This window comes from Leiobunum rupestre, chromosome 6 (assembly GCF_980474605.1).
Source record: "Leiobunum rupestre chromosome 6, qqLeiRupe1.1.hap1, whole genome shotgun sequence".
Lineage (NCBI taxonomy): Eukaryota > Metazoa > Arthropoda > Arachnida > Opiliones > Sclerosomatidae > Leiobunum > Leiobunum rupestre.
Window position 1 is genome coordinate 21,687,194 of NC_143389.1, and position 18,991 is coordinate 21,706,184.

Sequence of the window (18,991 nt, forward strand, 5' to 3'; positions counted from 1 at the left end):
TCTGTAGAAGTTGATGACGTCAGGTAAGTCATTTTTCTTAATTGACCATCCAATCGTGACCAAACCCATAACCGTAGTCATGATCGGATCTGTGGCAGTCGCTTCTCGAAGATGCGTCGTTGTTACGGGACCTTCGACTAAGTGATTCACTAGCAGAACGTACTCTGATGGATCAGGAGTTTAGAGGGTAGACGACTCAAGGCATCGGCGTTGGAATGCGTCGTTCCCTTTTTGTACATGATGTGGTAGTGATACGCTGATAACGTAACGGCCCAACGCTGCAATCTTGCGGCGGACATCTGCGGTATCGGCTTCTTGTCTGACAGCAACGGTTGATGGTCCTTGATCAGAGTGAAGTGGCGACCAAGCAAATAGTCCCGAAACTTCGTTACGCCGAAAACCATTGACAATGCCTCACGCTCCAGCTGGGAGTAATTTTTCTCAGCGGGTGACAATGTACGTGATGAGAAAGATATAGGTCGATCGGTTCCGTTTATAACGTGTGATATGACGGCTCCGATTCCAATCGGCGAGGCATCGCATGCTAAACGAATTTCTGTCTCTGGGTCGTAATTTACGAGCATCCGTGAATTAATCAAGAGTTGCTTGGTAAGCTGGAACATTTCTTTCTCAACCTTGTTCCATTCCCATTCTGTAGAATTGCCGAGTAGTCGATATAATGGAGATAGTTGCGGGGCTTGATTTGGTATGAATTTGGAATAGTAGTTTATGAGTCCCAAGAACGACCTGAGTTCTTCGACGTTCTTGGGTTCCGGAGCGTCTTGAATGGCAGCGAGTTTGCTGGTTTGTGGATGTAAACCTTCACTGTCCAAATGATGTCCGAGAAAATCGAGTGATGATTTTAAAAATTTACATTTTTCTTTTCTCAATTTTAGACCAGCGTTCTCCAACTCAATCAGGACCTGATCCAATCTTTATAAGTGATCTTTGATGTCAATACCGCCGATCAGTATATCGTCTTGAAATGGCGATACCGAACGTTGATTACGGAGAAGTGAATCCATGTTTCTCTGGAAAATGGCCGAAGCCGAGGCGATGCCAAACGGAAGACGATTATATCGGAATAGACCCCTCTGTGTATTTATAACCGCTAAATTCTTGGATTCATCATCGAGTTCAAGCTGATTATAAGCGTCACTCATGTCTAATCTTGAGAAGACTGTACATCCAGCGAGTTTGGCGAAGATTCCCTCAACTCGGGGATGCGGATATTTCTCAGTGTCGGTAATCTTATTAGTGGTGACTTTGAAATCGCCACATACTCTTATCTTTCCATTTGGCTTGAGTATTGGTACAATTGGAGTTGCTGACTGTGAAAACGGTATCGGTGATATGATTCCGAGCGTTTCCATCCGCCGTAGCTCATCATCCACTTTGTCGGCGTATGCGTACGGCACTGTTTTTGCCTTGAAAAATCTGGGTGTGGCGTCATCCTTTGCGGAAAGATGGACTTTGATGCCTTTCAGACAACCAATTCCAGGAGAAAAAAATTGCTCGTGTTTCTCTATAATTTGTACAAGTTCGGCAGACTCTTGAGAAACGTGATATACGATACTTGGTGGATGATATTCAGCGCTCTTAACCATTGGCAGGATTCCATCGGCTATAATTGGCAAGGAGGATGACGTCCACGTTCTACCGCATAACGTAGGTCCTTTACCGTGATATATGACAATTGGTAATTTTTCCAGATGACCAGCGTATTCCACCGAAGCGTGAGCCGCTCCAGCTACCTCTATCTGATGTCCGGAAAATGACTTTAATCGCCCTTTGAATTCTGCTAGATTCTTGAGGTCAAGAATTGTCTTCGCATTTTGATCAGCCATCAACGTAAACGCAGATCCTGTATCAATTTCCATTTTGGTGCTGACGCCATTGACTTTCCATCTTATCCGTTAGGGTGCCGGTGTGGTCTGAAAACGCTTAGTCATAATATGATATGATCCTCCGTGCGACGTAAAAGGAACAGATTCGACTTTAAATACGTCGTATTCTGGTGCTGTAGGTTGATCTTCAGTGATCTGATACGTCTTGGCATCTTTAAGATTCGCTTGGTTGCTGTAACATGCTCTAGCGATATGTCCTTTTCTGTGACAGGTGTGACATGTAGACTCGAGATATGGACATTGTTGAGGATTGTGGGACGTGTCTGTACAGCGTGTACACTTCCGATCTTGATAACGTTTCTTATTCAAGTTTAGAGCCTCTGCAGGTTTCTTCTTGTAGGCTCTTCGACCCTTTTTCGAAAGTACTGATACAGCATTGACTTCCGTAGAGCCGTTGGTCTGTTGAACCTTAATTTCGTTGGCGTTTTTCGATGCCTGTTCCATCGATTGCGAAATGGTCATGACCTTCTAGAGTGTCAGTCTTTCCTCGGACAGCAGGCGCTTCTGGAGATTGTCATCCTTGCAGCCACAAACGAGCCGGTCACGTAGTAAATCATCCAAACTGGTCCCGTATTTACAGAATTCGCTCATCTTCCGAAGTTCCGCCAGGTAAGTCGCCATTGATTCTCCTGGTCTTCTGTCTCTCGAATTAAATTTGAATCGCTCAACAATTTCCGATGGAACGGGATTGAAATGCTGTGACAAAGCCTCGACGAGCTCCGTGAAGGTTTTATCAGTGGGCTTCGCTGGTCCAATGACATTCCGTAGAGTTGCGTAGGTTTGAGCTCCAACGACAGTCAATAGAATCGCCTTCTTCTTCGCTTCCTGTTCAATTCCATTCGCTATGAAGTATTGGTCGAGTCGTTCCGAATACAAGATCCAATTTTCGGCTTTGCTGTCGAATGGAGTGAATTGACCAATCATGGACGACATGTTTGTTTCGTGCTCAAATTTCCTTCGCAGCTCCGCTCTGTCTTCAACTTTCGTCTGATCCCGTTTCTCGGCATTCAATGAAATTTCCAGTATCCCATTCCCGTCGCCATTTTGTTATGTCTTTTACTGGGTCGATGTAATAAGAATAACAAGTAAAAGGTAAAAACTGGATTTATTCTGTTGATGATAATTTGTAGTCGGATAGTTGCATAGTTAGGGATCTCTGCCCTCGCGGTTACAAAACATACGTTTATATACACTATATAAAAATATATTGTACATCGATAGAGATAAAATAATCGACCTTCGGAATATCAATCATTAAAACATTAAAACATAACACACATAAAACTACTGCTTTAACTAAAAGTGGTTCATTCTGATCTGGAACAGATATTTCAATTCCAGCATGTAAATCAGTAAATGTTTGATGAAATTCCTTCATGTAATAATTCATATTTGGCTTGCTTTTACCAAACCAAATTCCACAAATTATCATATTCTCTGTAAGAGACTTTTATGTGGCGGCAATTCATTCACTCTTAAATATAAAGGCCAAATTGAAAAGTTGGATGAATTAAAAAGGGAAACACATAAAAGATACATTTGATGCAACTGACAAAAAACCCCTCTTTTATATACTGTTTGTAAATATTTCCATTATATATATCTTTTATATTGTCATTATTTTTTTAACTCGGTGAAATCTGTATTGAATGTCATTGTAAAAACCACTGCGAGAGAAAAGGGTTCGTAACTGCGATATAATTGGTATTTCGATGAACAACGATGCAACAACTTGAAATGACCTGGTCTTTAAGCACTTAGTACACACATTTTTTTCGGGCAACTCAGTCAAGCAGATATTACAGTATTTATGAAATTTTACTGGGAATTGGCACTTTGAGAAAAACTTCTTGAATAAATAAATAGTTTTAGTTAATGAATTTTGTTCTAAACAGTGAAGGTTAATAAGTAATATCAGATCAGTCAAAGCAGCTCCAGTTAACGAATGCCGCATTTAAAATAACCAAATGGCAAACATACTTTCGCTTAGAGTAAAATTTAACCCAGCATACAGAGATTGGTCTTCGGTGTTTTCATTTTCACTATCATCTTCTTCAAATTCATCAGACGAGCTCACATTAGACGCTTCACTCGTACTACTATCATATTTAATGTTAGGATTTACATTACGCTCCATAGGGTTGTCATCAAGCTCCAATGGGTTGTCATCAAGCTCCAGTGGGTTGTCATTAAGCTCCAATGGGTTGTCATTAAGCTCCAATGGATTATTAACTTAATTTACGTTATTTAGTGCTGGAATGTAATCGTTTGATGTTAGTTCATCTTCATTAGAACTTTCAAAGAATAAAAAGCTTTATATTCTTTGTCTGAACTGGTTTCTTCCTGTGAAGGCCTGATAAAAAGTAGATTCTTTAAAGCGAATTATTAATTTATTTCAGTGAAACATTATATTTGTCCAGAACTAGCACGTAGATATAGAAATTCTAAGATGGGGACGGGTTATAACACAACCAGATGAAATCGCGAGCGCGAAATTTTTCGTTAGCAATAACGCATATTTAAAGTACTGGCTAGACTCAGGACGAGTGACAATGACATTTCCGCACGTGTATCAAATGAAGTTTTTTAATAAATTTGAGAGAAAATTATAATTATTTTTATTGCTGCGTTGCGGATATTTCAATTCATTTTAACGTCTTACTGTTTATTTCTTAATGTTGCGCTCCTTTCGTAAGAAAGCAATCGAGTCCTAAGGGGGGGGTTGAGCCTCCTAACCCCCCCCCCCTTTATGTACGTCCTTGGCCCAGAATCAAGAAACAATCATTTTGCCAACGTAAACATTATTTTTAGGTAGAATAAATAAATACTAAAAAATACTAAAATAACAAAAACCGCCAAAACCGCCAAATTTTTATAATTAAGGCAGCCCTGCAAATATACTCCCGAACCGTCCCACCGCCCCACACGTTGTAGTTGGGACAAAGAATTTAGTTATATTTCTAAAAAAATTAGCGACACGTTGAACTGTTCCAGGCGATTGAGCCTATAGAATTAATATCACTAAGTTATTTTTGTCAAGGCTAAGAGATGGATAAAGATTCTTTAAATGTTAAAGACCTTTTAAACCTGAGCGATTGCCGGGAGTAGTGGCTCACTCCTGTAATCCCAGGCGTCCGGGAGGCAGAGTTTGTGGATGGCCGTGTGAGGACGACCACTAATCCCCGAATGGGTGGTTGTCATACTTCCGCCACGGGTGTCCCAACCCTATCCCTAAGTATCCCCCCGTTGGCGTGGCCGTAACACATATCTCGCACCTGATTAATCAAGTGGACGAGCGGACTGAATTGTCCCACCCGTTACAATCGCTCATAACGAGCTTCAAAAAAAAAACCTGAACGATTCCGTAAAAGTTTCGGGTAAGAATTGTGATTCTCTAAAAACGATTAAACCTTCACAAAGGTTAGATAAAAAGAAACCTAGTTCAATCATCGTTTTACGTGCAATAATATACTGGGTCGAAGAAAAGAAAACTTCTATTTTACCATTAACCACAGTGTAAAATAAATCAAAACGATACGATGGATGTCGAACCAAGATATCATACGGACCCTCATCATATATTGAAAATTTCAAGTATGTTATTTAATTATTTAAATTATTTTTGTGTTAATTTATTAGTGTTCACTAAGTATTGATTAACATTTAAAGGTGATTATGATTATCTTGAAAAAGAAGAACTTGAGATCGATCTAAAGATTTGCGAAGAATCGGGCAAAACAAAAGCCAATGACAACAAAAAGGAAAAAAGAAAACCTGATTTAGGCATTACTTCAAATAAACTTAAAATTAAAAAAACCACAGAAAGCGAAACTGCACAGGCAAGGTCAGAAATTCATAAAATGCTTTTGAGTATGCCTTCAGTTACAGAACAGTGGAACCCTCAAATTTTATCGGTAGCTAAATTGTTGATATTAATTTTCTTTTTAATATTAGGCCTTAATAATTCTAACAAGCAATGCATTTCACTATTTAATTTCAGGCTGTTCAACCAGTGACCATCACAATACACGAATGCGAGAATGGGGCCAAAACTTTTGGCGCGCCATTTTAAAGTTTGGTAGAACTTCCGTTTTAAAATATTTGCCCGGCAACACTGATATCCGGTCAAAACGATGATGGCAGCCGACGGGAGTTTTAGCTCGAGCGCTAGCTCAAACAAAGGCTTAACAGTTTTAAATGAACAAGTGCTTGGTTCAAAAGATAATAAATTAATTTTTCCAATTCTTGGATTTACAAATTGTATTGAAAATGTACCTAAAATTAGCGTTGAGGATATTAAATCATATTACGAAAGGAAATCAATAGCCAAACGGAAATTTGAAAGAAGTTACAAATTTGCCATTGAAAGTTATTTAAATAGTGGATCTGTTCAAACATCATACAATAGGTTTGTATTATAATTTGATGACTCTACAATGAAGTATTAGTCGTTTAATTTAAATGAATCAATTTCAGTGGAACTAAAGTGGTATATATCAAGGGAAAGTGTTTTCGGAGTCAACGAAAGAGGTTGGAGCCATATACTCCAATGGTCGCTATCAAAACAACACAGCCTGTTACAATTGTTGATGGTGACTGTGAGTGCAAAGCTGGAAAAAAAGGAACATGCAATCATGTTGTAGCTTTGTTAAGATTGTTATGTCTTTTAAAAGAAAATGGATACAAATATGCACCACCTGCTTTGGCTTGCACTGAGCTGCCTCAGAAGTGGAACCGGCCAAGAGGGAAAAGCGTAAAACCACGGAAACTTCACGACATAAACTGGGGAGCCCCAAAAGAAAATGGTGGAGCTCCAAATATCAGAAGTAGGTTATACGAAGCTCGTAGGTATGGAGAGCGAACTAAAAGCGAACTAAAAGCGAACTAAATGAGGCAGTAAAAAAGCTACAAGAAGATCTTCAGAATACTGGTAATGGGGTATTTGCTGACAGCTTAACGCAGAACTACACTACACTTGAATGGCAAAAAACTCGCTTTGGCAGAGCTCCTACGTGCTCTACCCTAAATTTGCAATTTTCGCTAATTGAATTTGGATTTTCCTTTAAATATTCAGTGGAAGTTAAACCTACGAGTAGTTATCTTAATGATAACAATGTCAATTTTGTGATACCTAGCCAAAGCAATAGCTCAGATTGGGAACTGACAAGTGTTTATCTTCCAATTCAAGAGGACGAGTACAAAATAATAATGGTAAATATATATATACATATATACTGATTTTCTTTTAAATATATACTTAATTTTTAATTATATTTAGGAAAATCAAGTGAGTGGATTTGAGGCTACTCGTATAGTGAAAGACACAAGAAGTCAAAGTACGTGTGCTCTATGGGGACAGCAAAGACGAATGAGACTAAGCGCATCAAAATTTGGATTGGTGTCAAAGAGAGTACAAGCCTGGTCAGAAAAAGGTGTAGCGAATATCATTGTTAGTAAAGATTTAAGTAGAGTTACTAGTGTTCGTTATGGAATAACCAACGAACCCATAGCCGTGGAAAAGTATATTATGTGCATGAGCAACATAGGGCACGAGGTAAAAGTCAACGCGTGCGGTTTCGTTATAAACCCAAAATTTCCACACCTGGGTGCATCGCCTGATCGTATCGTTTATGACCCCATGGAGAAACCAAACGTGGGCTTAATCGAAGTCAAGAGTGCTTATTCTTATAGAGGGGGAACTGTGGAGCAAGCTTTAACTGATAAAAATTTTTACATGGAAGAGGTAAATGGCAAACCAGTGTTAAAAAAGCACCATATTTATTACTGTCAAGTATTAGGACAGTTGGCAGCAGCCAATTTAAAATGGTGCGATTTTGTTGTTTATCTTCCAAATGGGTTAATTGTAGAAAGGATTTGGTTTGATGAATTAGCTTGGAATCAAATTAGATTAAAATTAGATAGGTTTTATTTTGAGCAAATGCTACCTTATATAGTTAAAAATGTTACATAAAAATTCCATGTATTTTATGGTTTAACTTGTCCATAAAATCCTTGGTAATTGGACCTAGCTACATAATTTTGATCTCATTTTAACACAATAAACTGCAATTTTTTTTAACTTGTGTTATTATAAAGAAAATCACATTCGTCTAAACTACTATCACTAAAGACATTTTCAGCATCGGATTCTACTATGCATAAATTATCCGAGGGCCCTTCTTCAGTGATCATTTCCAGAAGAGCCACGATTTCTTCCAAATCATTATTCTGGTTCAAACTACTGCTATTATTTTTAACCAAAGGTCCTTGAAAGTTTGTCAAAATTGTGCAAACAGTCCATATTTCGTTAATTACCGGAGATAAAGTATGTGGTATGGCCCTGTCAAATATGTGAAAAGCTTTAACTCGTTTAATTCTTCTCTCCACATGAATCCTCAGTGAGGCAATCTTCTGAGTCTCTTCGATTTCTTTTTCATCGAGCTGGTCCTTATTACGCAGAAAGGCTGGAATGTTAAGAGCGATGCCCTTCTCTTTTAGCATGTCTTGTATTGTGAAACCTGGAATTGATTGATTAAACATTACATTAATTACATCCGGCAAAATAATTGTCTAATTAATGTTACCTTTATCAGCCATTATGACGCCGGAAGGCTCGAATGGTAGTTTCAGTAACCCACTTCTCGCTGTGAGTTCTCTATCGGATATGCAACCCGTATACAGCGCAGAGACGAAAGTTACTAATCCATCCGGGCTGATTCCTATTAGCCCTTTGAAGGTAGTTGTTGATTTATAGTTCGAGTAACTTCCTGACTGTAGATATAATGATTTCGAAGTTTCGCATTTAATTTCTGTGGCGTCCAAAATGCACCGAGTATTCAGATAATAGAGTTTAAAGTCTTCAGGCATATTTCGTTGAATAGTCTTTAGAAGTCCAAATACATAGTTGGCTCAGTTGGAGATACATGTAGCTCACCCATGTAATGGTTATTCTAGATACTGTGTTAGGTGATATACCGAAACGGTGGGAAAGGTCTCTCGTAAATAAACCTAGTCTTAAACGCATGAGCTTGAGGATACGTTAGATTTATGAGACACACTGATAGAAGTATCCCAATCGAAGACTGTCGGAATAGCATTTGTTTTCAACTGTGGTCTTTCGGAGTCCAATGATAAGAAATCAGATTTTTTAAAATGTAGCGAGCACACTTTAGTTGATTTCGTTATTTTGCAGTATTTTAAATCACGATGAATATTTAATAACCATTTGGCCTTTAGGTTCTCATCTTTGGGTAAACTATGAAATGTTACCTAAAACATAACCAAGGCTTACGTTAAAAAGCTCATTTTCATAATGAAAATTATTTCTTTTTTACTAAACGACTTACTTTTTCGCCATTTTCACTAAAACTTGACCTTTGTTTACAACGCGCCACAAAACATACCCTCGACATCTTGTTTAAGTGTAATTTAAAAAATCAGAATGTAGTAACCGTGTACAAAAGAAACTGGAAAAGCTACCGACAAAATGATCCAAAGACTACAAAATACACTTCGGACTAGTTACTCTTCTGTGCCGGAAATACCTAGCGGAAGCGGCTGCAAACTTTAATATGTCCGACACACTTCATGCCCCCCCCCATTATCTCATTCACCTATTAGTCCCGCACCACCAGCCCCAATGAGTACCGCACCACCATCCACAATGAGTACCGCACCACCTGCCACTATGAGTACCGCACCACCTGCCACAATGAGTACCGCAGCACCTACTATAACAACGTCACCGGAACTTATTTCTACATTTTCCTTCGCTAATTCTAGCAACGTAAGTGTGTTACTATCTTCAAATTAAGCTTTGCACTAATATTTAAAATTTAGGCCATGGCTGAAAACCTTGCGGGTAGATCATCGTTACCTACTGGTATTACTGATGAAAATTCATTCCCTAATTATGAATATTACGATAGGGGTTATGAACCTGAAAATGAAATACCGAATTTTTATTCTGAAGCTTGTAAGTGAACCAGTAATTTAGGATTTGCGACTGTTCATATTTTAATATTTCTTTCATATTAAGATAACACTTTGCATCAAAGTAGGCCTAACTATCCGTGCAACGGAAACAATCAATATTTGATGATGGGTAAAAATCAGCAATGCCTTTCATCTAAAACTTATACTGATATGGATGAAGCAAAATTTGAGAAACTCAAATTTGAACTAAAAAATAAAGATGCTGTCATTTCTGAACTTAACTTGGAAATTGGTATGTATTGTCAAAAATTCGATTATTATATACTTGAACACATCACTTATAACTAATTTACCAAATTAGCAAAAAGAGATAGTAGGATACAAGAACTGGAAAAACAATTGGGTTCCAATTGTACCAAATGTGAAAACTTAATCAATGGTAAATTAAATTGTACCCTTTTTGTCATCATTTTATCAAACTAAATACTTAAATTAATTTCTGTTTTTAAATTACGAAACATTTGGAGTCTCATCAAAACTATAAAAGTTCCCTCGTCTGATTTAAATCTTGGAAAATCTGATATGAACTCTCAAGTTATTCTTAGAAATTTAAATAATACTTAACTTGGTCAATTAATATAATAAAAAACCATTAATGTGTTAATAGGCCCAACAATTTATCGGATCAAATTGCCAAGTGGAAAATGAAAAGACGGTTCCATTGTAGGAAGGCTGTCCAGTTATTATTACAAAATCTCAGAAGCATAATCTAAATTTTGGCACCACTCCCAAAAAAGTGCAATAACAACTTTAAACATGCTTTATAAACCAGATGAACTCTCAAAAATGAGCATTTCTGGAAAAAGTGGTAAAATCCCCATTCCGAAACACGAGTATAATGCTATAACAGGTATGTTTTACATATCTTGGTTTTAATATTGGGTATTAAAAGATTTTCTTGCAGCTTATATTAGTAGAACGTTTAAAGAGGAAACGAAAAGTGGTAAAGTTACGCAGAAGAAGATCACAAAATGCCTCAATTGTTCGAAGTTTAAAAAATAATGTGGGGGAAGTTACAAACCCTCAAGAACAAAATGATGCAGGAGAAAGTACCGAAGATGATGTGGAATAAATTAAGCTATAAAATTTAAAATAAAAACATTTTTAAATAATTATGATAAGATATATTTAAATACACAAGTCTAGTTGGGGATCAGAAGTGGCTGTAAAAATGCTGCATGAGCCCTGCAAATTAGCTGTAAAATGCTGGATCAGGCCTACAAAGTAGCTGTAAAAATGGTGGATCAGGCCTACAAAGTAGCTGTAAAAGGGTTGCAAGCTGTATAGGGCTGGACCGGGGACACAAGAATTTGCGAAAGGGATGGAACGAAGCTATAAATAGCTGTAAAAGAGCTGGAATGGGGCTACAAATAACTGTAAAAAGACTGCACAGGGGCTACAAGTAAAGGGTTGTTGAAATCTGTTAAATGGCTGCATCGGTGCTGTAGTATAGCTATAAAAGGGCTAAATTGGGCTACATTATATCTGTAGAATAACTGCAATGTATCTGAAACAAATTAATACAGCTTTCTCTTGGAATTGAGTTGCTTTAAATTGCAGTTAAAAGTGTTGTAATATAGCTGATTTTGACCCAGTTTCTGCCATGTTCCAACCTAGATGCAGTGATTTTGCAGTTTTTCAGTGAATGGAAAATTTTACTGTAATGTAGCTGCAAGGCAGCCAAATATCAGCCCTGAAATTAAAGTAATTACTAGTACTCATTGGGGCTGGTGGTGCGGGACTAACTGTGATGGTCGCTGGTTGAACAGCCTGAAATTAAATAGTGAGATGCATTGCTTGTTAGAATTAGTAAGGCCTAATATTAAAAAGAAAATTAATATCAAGCGATAACAGCATTTGCTATCCTGGGTTACATGAGATGGTAATTCAGTATGTATGACAATCATGGACCAAGATTCTAAGAAAACTAACTGTTTCCTTTTTAAAAAGATAGGATTGGCTGGAATCGGAAGTCCTACTGCGGTACATATATTTCAAAACAAAAAATGCTTGAAGAATTGCGTTCTACTACGACAACAATACAAATCGCCGTAAATTATCATAAAGTAGATCGTCCGAAATATAAATTTGCTCATCTGTCTAAAAATTATTTTTAGGCTAACATGGTTTATTTAAACGATCGTTCGGATAGTAATCGTTTCGTTTATTACACGACAAACGCAGCGATTGTTTTTTGTTAAGTGTTAGTTATTCTTATTAACTCGTGAATATCCTTTTAAAGACTGCATTGAACTTTGAAGACGATTATCAAAAAACCATAATGGAAGCCATTCATTCCAAAGAAATTACACTGGCAAGCGAGGAATATCAACTGCCCCTCCTCTATAGATTATTTTATAAAATAAAAGACCTGAACTCTTTGTTATTACCGCGGAAATTGGCAACATATTTCTTGCAACGAGACGGCCCGCAAATAATGATGCCTGTAATGAAGCTGTTAGAAACGTTTGTAGTATTTACAGCAACAGCAAAATCAAATTTGTTGCACTTAAAAATAACACATCGAAAGATTTGAAAACCCATTTAAGCGGTCACCTCTGCTACCCATTTTACGTAATACCAGCCATGGTTGACCCACGACCGAAATTATTTAAGGTTCAAAGTAATCAAGGTTGCTTAAAGTTATCAGTTCTAGGTCAAAATAAAAATGTTCAATTAACCCAAGTAACATTTAAAGGGCAACGCCGGCTGGCGAGTTAAAGTGTAGTGGAATTCAAGCTTTAACTTTTTCCGACCGTCAAGTTGGGTGTCCCTTTAATGCATCGATTGTTCACCTATTGCAGATATTAAGGCTTAATTCTGACACGCCTTATTATTCTAAAACGATGACTTCAGCGCCCCATCTTCGGCTGAAATATACCCAGAGTTCAAAAAGCCATCCAAAAGAGATGCCACTGATAAAATACCAGCTACTCCCAAAACCAAAATAACCCTAAGCTTAAAACATTCAAATATTCGAGAATAAATGACGAGTTTCTAAAAAGAAATTACGAAATTCGCATAGAACGTGAGATTTTCGATTTATAAAATTGTATTTGAAACTTTTTTAATTTCACCAAATAACTATAAAAATTGAGCGGAAAAATAATGGACACCTATTCGAACTGTTTTTAACCTAATTTTTTAATGTCAATCGTACAATTTATACTCGTAATGTCTCTAAAGACACGAAAGATACATTTATAAATTTGCATATTTGTTCAATACAGATGTAAAAACCTTAACAAATGTTTATTTTTAATTTTTTTTTAGCTCTAAGAATACTAATTTTTTTTAAATTTATTTTAGCTCTGGGAAAACTAATTTTATTTTTTAATCTTTATTAAGCCCGACTGAAAAAGCTCTTACAGGTTATTTTTATTTTTAACTAACTAAAGTTAACTTAATTATACCTTCAATAATCATTAGATTTTGTTTTGTTATTTGCTTTTATTAATAAGCCTTTTATTTTCTCAAAATGGCGAGACGCGTGAGCGAACTAATTTTACAAATATAATACTTCAATTTACACAAACTGCATTTAGAAGCTTGCAATCAGATGTATGATTTCCTCTTTTACCTTATATGGGCATACAAAAAGCGGGACGCGAGCTGGCGATGACCACACGACGCCGAATCCTGACCGCTCACGCTATTCGCGTCACCTTTTACGTACACTCTTAAATACAAAGGCGTTAAAAAGTGGTTTAAGGGTGTTATAATGGTTTAAAATGGGTTTGAAAATGGTGTAAAGCTTCTTTATAAGGAATGAAAATAGTGTACAAAGGATGTTATGAAGGAGTGAGAGAGGTTTAAGCACCGTTATTACACCTTTTGTGGGAGTTACACTACACCGTTTAGGACAAAAGTAAGGTGTTAAAAGAGAATAGGGTAAAGATGTTTTATCTTACACTCTTAAAAAGGGTGCTTATTAAGGACACCGTAAAAAGATAATTATCACCTCTCAGGATCCAAATTAACACCGATATGCCAACTGAATTCCACAGAAGCTCGAGCGGTGAGGGAGGGAGGGATGGTCTGTCAAGCTGTTAGAGTACTTATGTCCAAGGCCGTGCTTAGGGGGTGGCGAGCCGGGCGGTCACCCAGGGCCTCTAAAATATTACCATAGGGATGTATATACCGGAGGGCCGCTACAATCAGTTTCGCCCATACATTTCACCCGGGGCCGCGAGACCTCTAAGCACGGCCCTGCTTATGTCTAAGAGGAGGTATATATTTGCCAGTTCTACGTTCTAAGCGGAGGCTTTTCCCATCTTCCCAATGGGACGCTCCTGCTTTCGTATTTCTTACTTCGGGATTTTACACCATTTAAACCGAGGAGCTAACCACGTCTGAAATTTATGTACACCAAGTACAGAGCTCAGCTTTTGGTGTTACACGGTAGGGGTTCTCTTCTTAGTACAGTCACGGATTACGCGTAGTGATCAGCCCCTTGATTAAAACTTCTTGGCTCAATAAATTATGACAAAATTTATCATGCGCATAACAAATTAGGAAAGTTTGATTTGATTTGTAGAACATTATTTATTCTTTAAAAAACCATAATGTTACACTAACGGGGGTATTGAAATTCCCATGAGGTGTTGTAAAGGTTTTTCAAAACGTCTTGGTGTTACCCTAAAGGAATTATTAAGACTCCAAAAGGTACATTCTAGGATATGAGGGTGTTTTAAAGGTGTGAATAATGTGTGACTTGACACTTTACAAATGTTTAAATAAGATAAACATTCCGAGAAATTGGGGTTCGTTTCACACCATTCTATCACCACTCGAACGCCGATTCAACACCTTTTATCAAAAAATTAAAACACTTCTAAACACTTTTCACAGTTTGAGAAACAACATATTACCAATAAAATGTGTGTAAACGCATTTTAAATCAGTTATGACGCATCTTTTGAGCGTTTAATCACACCTTTAAGATAATTTTTAGGATTTAAATAACAAATTTAAATATGTTAATACTCCCTTTTTTAGAGTTAAATACCACTTTTAAACGTGTTAATAGACCCTTTTGTTAGACTTAAATAACAGTCACCTTTAAAGATGCTAATACGCCTTTTGTTAGTGTAAAATCACACCTTTAAAAGTGTTAATACTCCTTTTTTAAGAGTGAAATAGCACCTTTCAAGGTGTTAATATGCCCTTTTGTCAGAGTTAAAAAACACCTTTAAAACTGTTAATCCGCCCTTTTAAAGAGTTAAAACTCTTCAAAATACTTGCATAACTTTTTCAAACACCCTATATATATTTTATTTTTTAAATGTTATTGGAATTTTAATTTATCTTATTCATAAATTTGCTTATTGATTTAAACAAGAAGTGTTAAATGTTCTATAAAATGTCTATTAAAGGAATAATAAGAAAATAAATATTATCACGTTAAGTCGAAAGTTTAAGTTCAACCTGGGCTTTAGCGACAATTTTTAGTTCCACATCGAGATATATATATCACTATAACCGACACTTTTACCAATCGAGCCGCGCCGTGCTTTACGGATAACTTGCTTGAACTTTTAGCCTTGAACACTTTTTTTTCGTGCCTACCCTATAAGTGGGCGGAACGAAATTTTGCGTTTACTCAATAGCGGTACAAGTAGATTATTAGCTAGTAGTGCCCGTAAAGGCGGGAAAGAACCGTTCGACATTGCAGGGAGGTCAACAATAGCGGTACAAGTAGATTGTTAGCTAGTAGTGCCCGTAAATGCGGGATAGAACCGTTCGACATTGCAGAGAGCTATATGGGTAACCTCTCTGAAAGAGATGTGGCGGAGAAAACTGGATATCAGTCACCTCGTAGCGGTCGCAAAGGCGCGCTTACTGCTCCAAATCAAAACCATGTATGGTCAAAAGTAATAAATAAGTGTGGCACTTTCTTATCGAAACCGTGTGTGGTCAGAAGTAATAAATAAGTGTGGCACTTTCTTATCGAAACCGTGTGTGGTCAGAAGTAATAAATAAGTGTGGCACTTTCTTATCGAAACCGTGTGTGGTCAGAAGTAATAAATAAGTGTGGCACTTTCTTATCGAAACCGTGTGTGGTCAGAAGTTAAAAATAAGTGTGGCAGTTACTTATCGAAGCCGTGTATGGTCAGAAGGAAAAAATAAGTGTGGCACTTTCTTATCGAAACCGTGTATGGTCAGAAGTAATAAATAAGTGTGGCACTTTCTTATCGAAACCGTGTGTGGTCAGAAGTAAAAAATAAGTGTGGCACTTACTAATCGAAGCCGTGTGTGGTCAGAAGTTAAAAAGAAGTGTGGCAGTTACTTATCGAACCGTGTATGGTCAGAAGGAAAAAAATTAGTGTGGCACTTTCTTATCGAAGTCGTTTATGTGTGGCACGAAATAATATTATCGCCTTCTTGGCGAACTTGCATAGTTTGTATAGTTGGTCCAGAGATTTTACGCCCGCTCGCGCGTGCCGTTAATTTCCGCCCCCTCCGACCAACACCCTTAAAGGGAGAGTCACCGAAAAAAACAGGTTGGTCTCATTCGATAGAACTCTTTGACGCGCACGCAGTGCCGTTAATTTCTGCCCCGTACACCCACCTCCTGAAAGGAAGAGTGACCGAAAAAACAAGTTGGTCTCATTCGATAGAACTCTTTGACGCGCACGCAGTGCCGTTAATTTCCGCCCCCTACGACCAACCCCCTTAAAGGGAGAGTGATCGAAAAAATGTTGGTCTTATTCGATATAACTCTTTGAATCGCACGCAGTGCCATTAATTTCCGCCCCCTCCGACTAACGCCCTTAAAGGTAGAGTGACATTAAAAAAAAGTTGGTCTCATTCGATAGAACAATACATGTAAAAGTAAAAGATTCGAATCGTCTACGCTCGCGTGAAAGAGTGATACCATAAAACCCAAAGCAGTCGAACTTGGGGCCTGTTGCAAAAGTCTGCTTTGCTAGAATCGCACATGTTAAACTCAATGGGCTAGCACTTTGGCTAGGGCTTTTGCAACAGGTCCTTAAGCTGCAAAGTATGCGACCATGGGGACAGAATCTCCATCTTGACATATTATTAGTACTTAAATACATTCTTGCAATAATATGATTGATGCAGTTGTTAATAATCCATGTGAAATATCTGCTCCAGGGAAATACCAATTTAATCACCGAAATAATATAAAATCCCATGGCTTTTGTATTGATTTGCCCACCCGGGTATCCTGAGGGTGGGCGGTGGCCACTCTTTAGCATTGGATGGTAAATGATATATCAAACGATAGGAAATCACATGGCCTCGACAGGTATTGTATTGGTTTGCCCACCCTCGGATCCTGAGGGTGGGCGGTGCCCACTCTTTAACATAGGATGGTAAATTATATATCAAACAATAGGAAATACCATGGGCTCATCAGCTTTTATATTAGTTTGTAGTTTGCCCAGCCGGTCTCCAGATGGTGGGCGGCATCCACTCTAACTTTAGGATGGAAATTTATATATCAAACGATAAAAAATCACGTAGCCTCAACAGCTTTTGAATTAGTTGCCTACCTGTGTCTACTAAGGGTGTATTGGCTTGCCCACCCGAACACATCTATGGGGAACTAATATTACGGCCTGGGCCGCCTTGTTGAGTTCTTGTTTTGAAAATCTACAACGCCTGGGCCAATGAAATGATCCATCATCCCAAATTTTACTTTTGCGCAAAGCGTATCAACATCCGAGAATTCTACATAACAGACAGAGCTGGTCCGAGACGTTTGTTTTTAGCAGGGTAGGGTACTTTTTTATCGCTCTTAGTCTTTTGTAAAAAAACACCCGGGCATTTTTTCTTCGTCGCAGTTATATTTACGTCTTAGGTGTAGCCGGTTCGTTGTGTGTTGCATTAGTTATATTTAACATATATTTTTAAGTCATCTCGGTCGATTTACCGTTACACCCAGGTTGCCGTGCTGGGCCCTTAACGGAGTGGCTATTCCGGCCGCATTAGCCCCCAGACAAGTTTCGGCCGGAATAGCTTTCAACTAAAATGTGGCTAAAACGGCCGAAACTTTCCAAACTGAAAGTTTCGGCCGGAATAGTCGTCCATCAGAAACCAGCTAATTCGGCCGACATTTTCCCGTAGTAAAAGTTTCGGCCGATTTATCCAGCCCAGTGAGGGCCGTCTAATCCGGCCGAAACTTTCATTTTATAAAAAAAATTACTAAACCTTAATTTTAATGGTGAATCGTGTATTATTCAAAATCATTGCTATTGAGAAAAAGAAGCAAACTTATCGAACCATTAATACTAACTATTTAACTGACTTTTTGCCAATTATTATTTTTCGTTTTCACCTTGGAGAGTAGAGACACGAGGCGATAAATTCCCAACGAACTATATCTCGAATAATATTACTCTTCCGGTAATCCGGGACAGACGAATAAAAGTTTTCGTTTGGATTACTCTACACTCGTTTTGGAATCGTTATGTTTCTAATAATGAGATAAATTCTTACTGCATATGAAATAAATTAATTGTTTTCTAGTGGTCTCTGTAACCGCTTGAGCAACACAAAGCAAAACTAAAGCCCCACGGAGAGCGAATGTCTGCTATATGTTTGGAGTTAATAAGTTTCGCCTTTATACGGAAAGTTTAAATTGTAGATGAAGTTTTTCAATCAGTGTTTCTGACGTCCTATCTATGGAACCTTACCCGGTGGGTTGTATTTTCATGGGGCATTTTTCATAACTACTTTCCATAGAATTACCCCTTGGAAATTAGTTTACAAGCTTGACGTGTCACCATGTATACCATTGGAAAAAAAGCCCTTAAGATTTCAGTACATATTTAATACTTCGTCGTCGTGTATATATTGAGTTAAAATAAAATTAAAAAATTAAGGTTTTCAATTTATATTTCAATATTTATATTAATATTATCAATAACGTATATATGTATAAGAACGTTGAACAAAAGACATCGCTTGGGCCATGATTTAATCGGTTTCAGAATAACTCCTCCCTAAAATCCACGTGCAGCGCGCGCTTGAGGTAGAAACGGTTTTAACCTTTAGCGCGCGCCGCACGGGGTTTTTTGGGCGGAGTTATTCTTTAACCGATTGCATCATGGCACCAGGCG

At 37.7% G+C, this 18,991-nt stretch overlaps 2 protein-coding genes across 2 annotated transcripts; both read right to left on the reverse strand.

Annotated features, from left to right (window-relative positions):
- Window positions 1-2,375: 2,375 nt before the first annotated feature.
- LOC149940301 (uncharacterized) lies at window positions 2,376-2,840 on the reverse strand. Its single transcript, XM_090179215.1, has one exon. The coding sequence runs from the start codon at window positions 2,838-2,840 to the stop codon at window positions 2,376-2,378; it is 465 nt and encodes a 154-aa protein (XP_090035341.1).
- Window positions 2,841-7,982: 5,142 nt separating this feature from the next.
- Window positions 7,983-8,774, reverse strand: LOC149940302 (uncharacterized). The gene is made up of 2 exons (XM_090179216.1): window positions 8,492-8,774; window positions 7,983-8,425 (listed from the first exon to the last, which is right to left on the reverse strand). The coding sequence occupies exons 1-2, from the start codon at window positions 8,772-8,774 to the stop codon at window positions 7,983-7,985; spliced, it is 726 nt and encodes a 241-aa protein (XP_090035342.1).
- Between the last annotated feature and the right edge of the window lie 10,217 nt (window positions 8,775-18,991).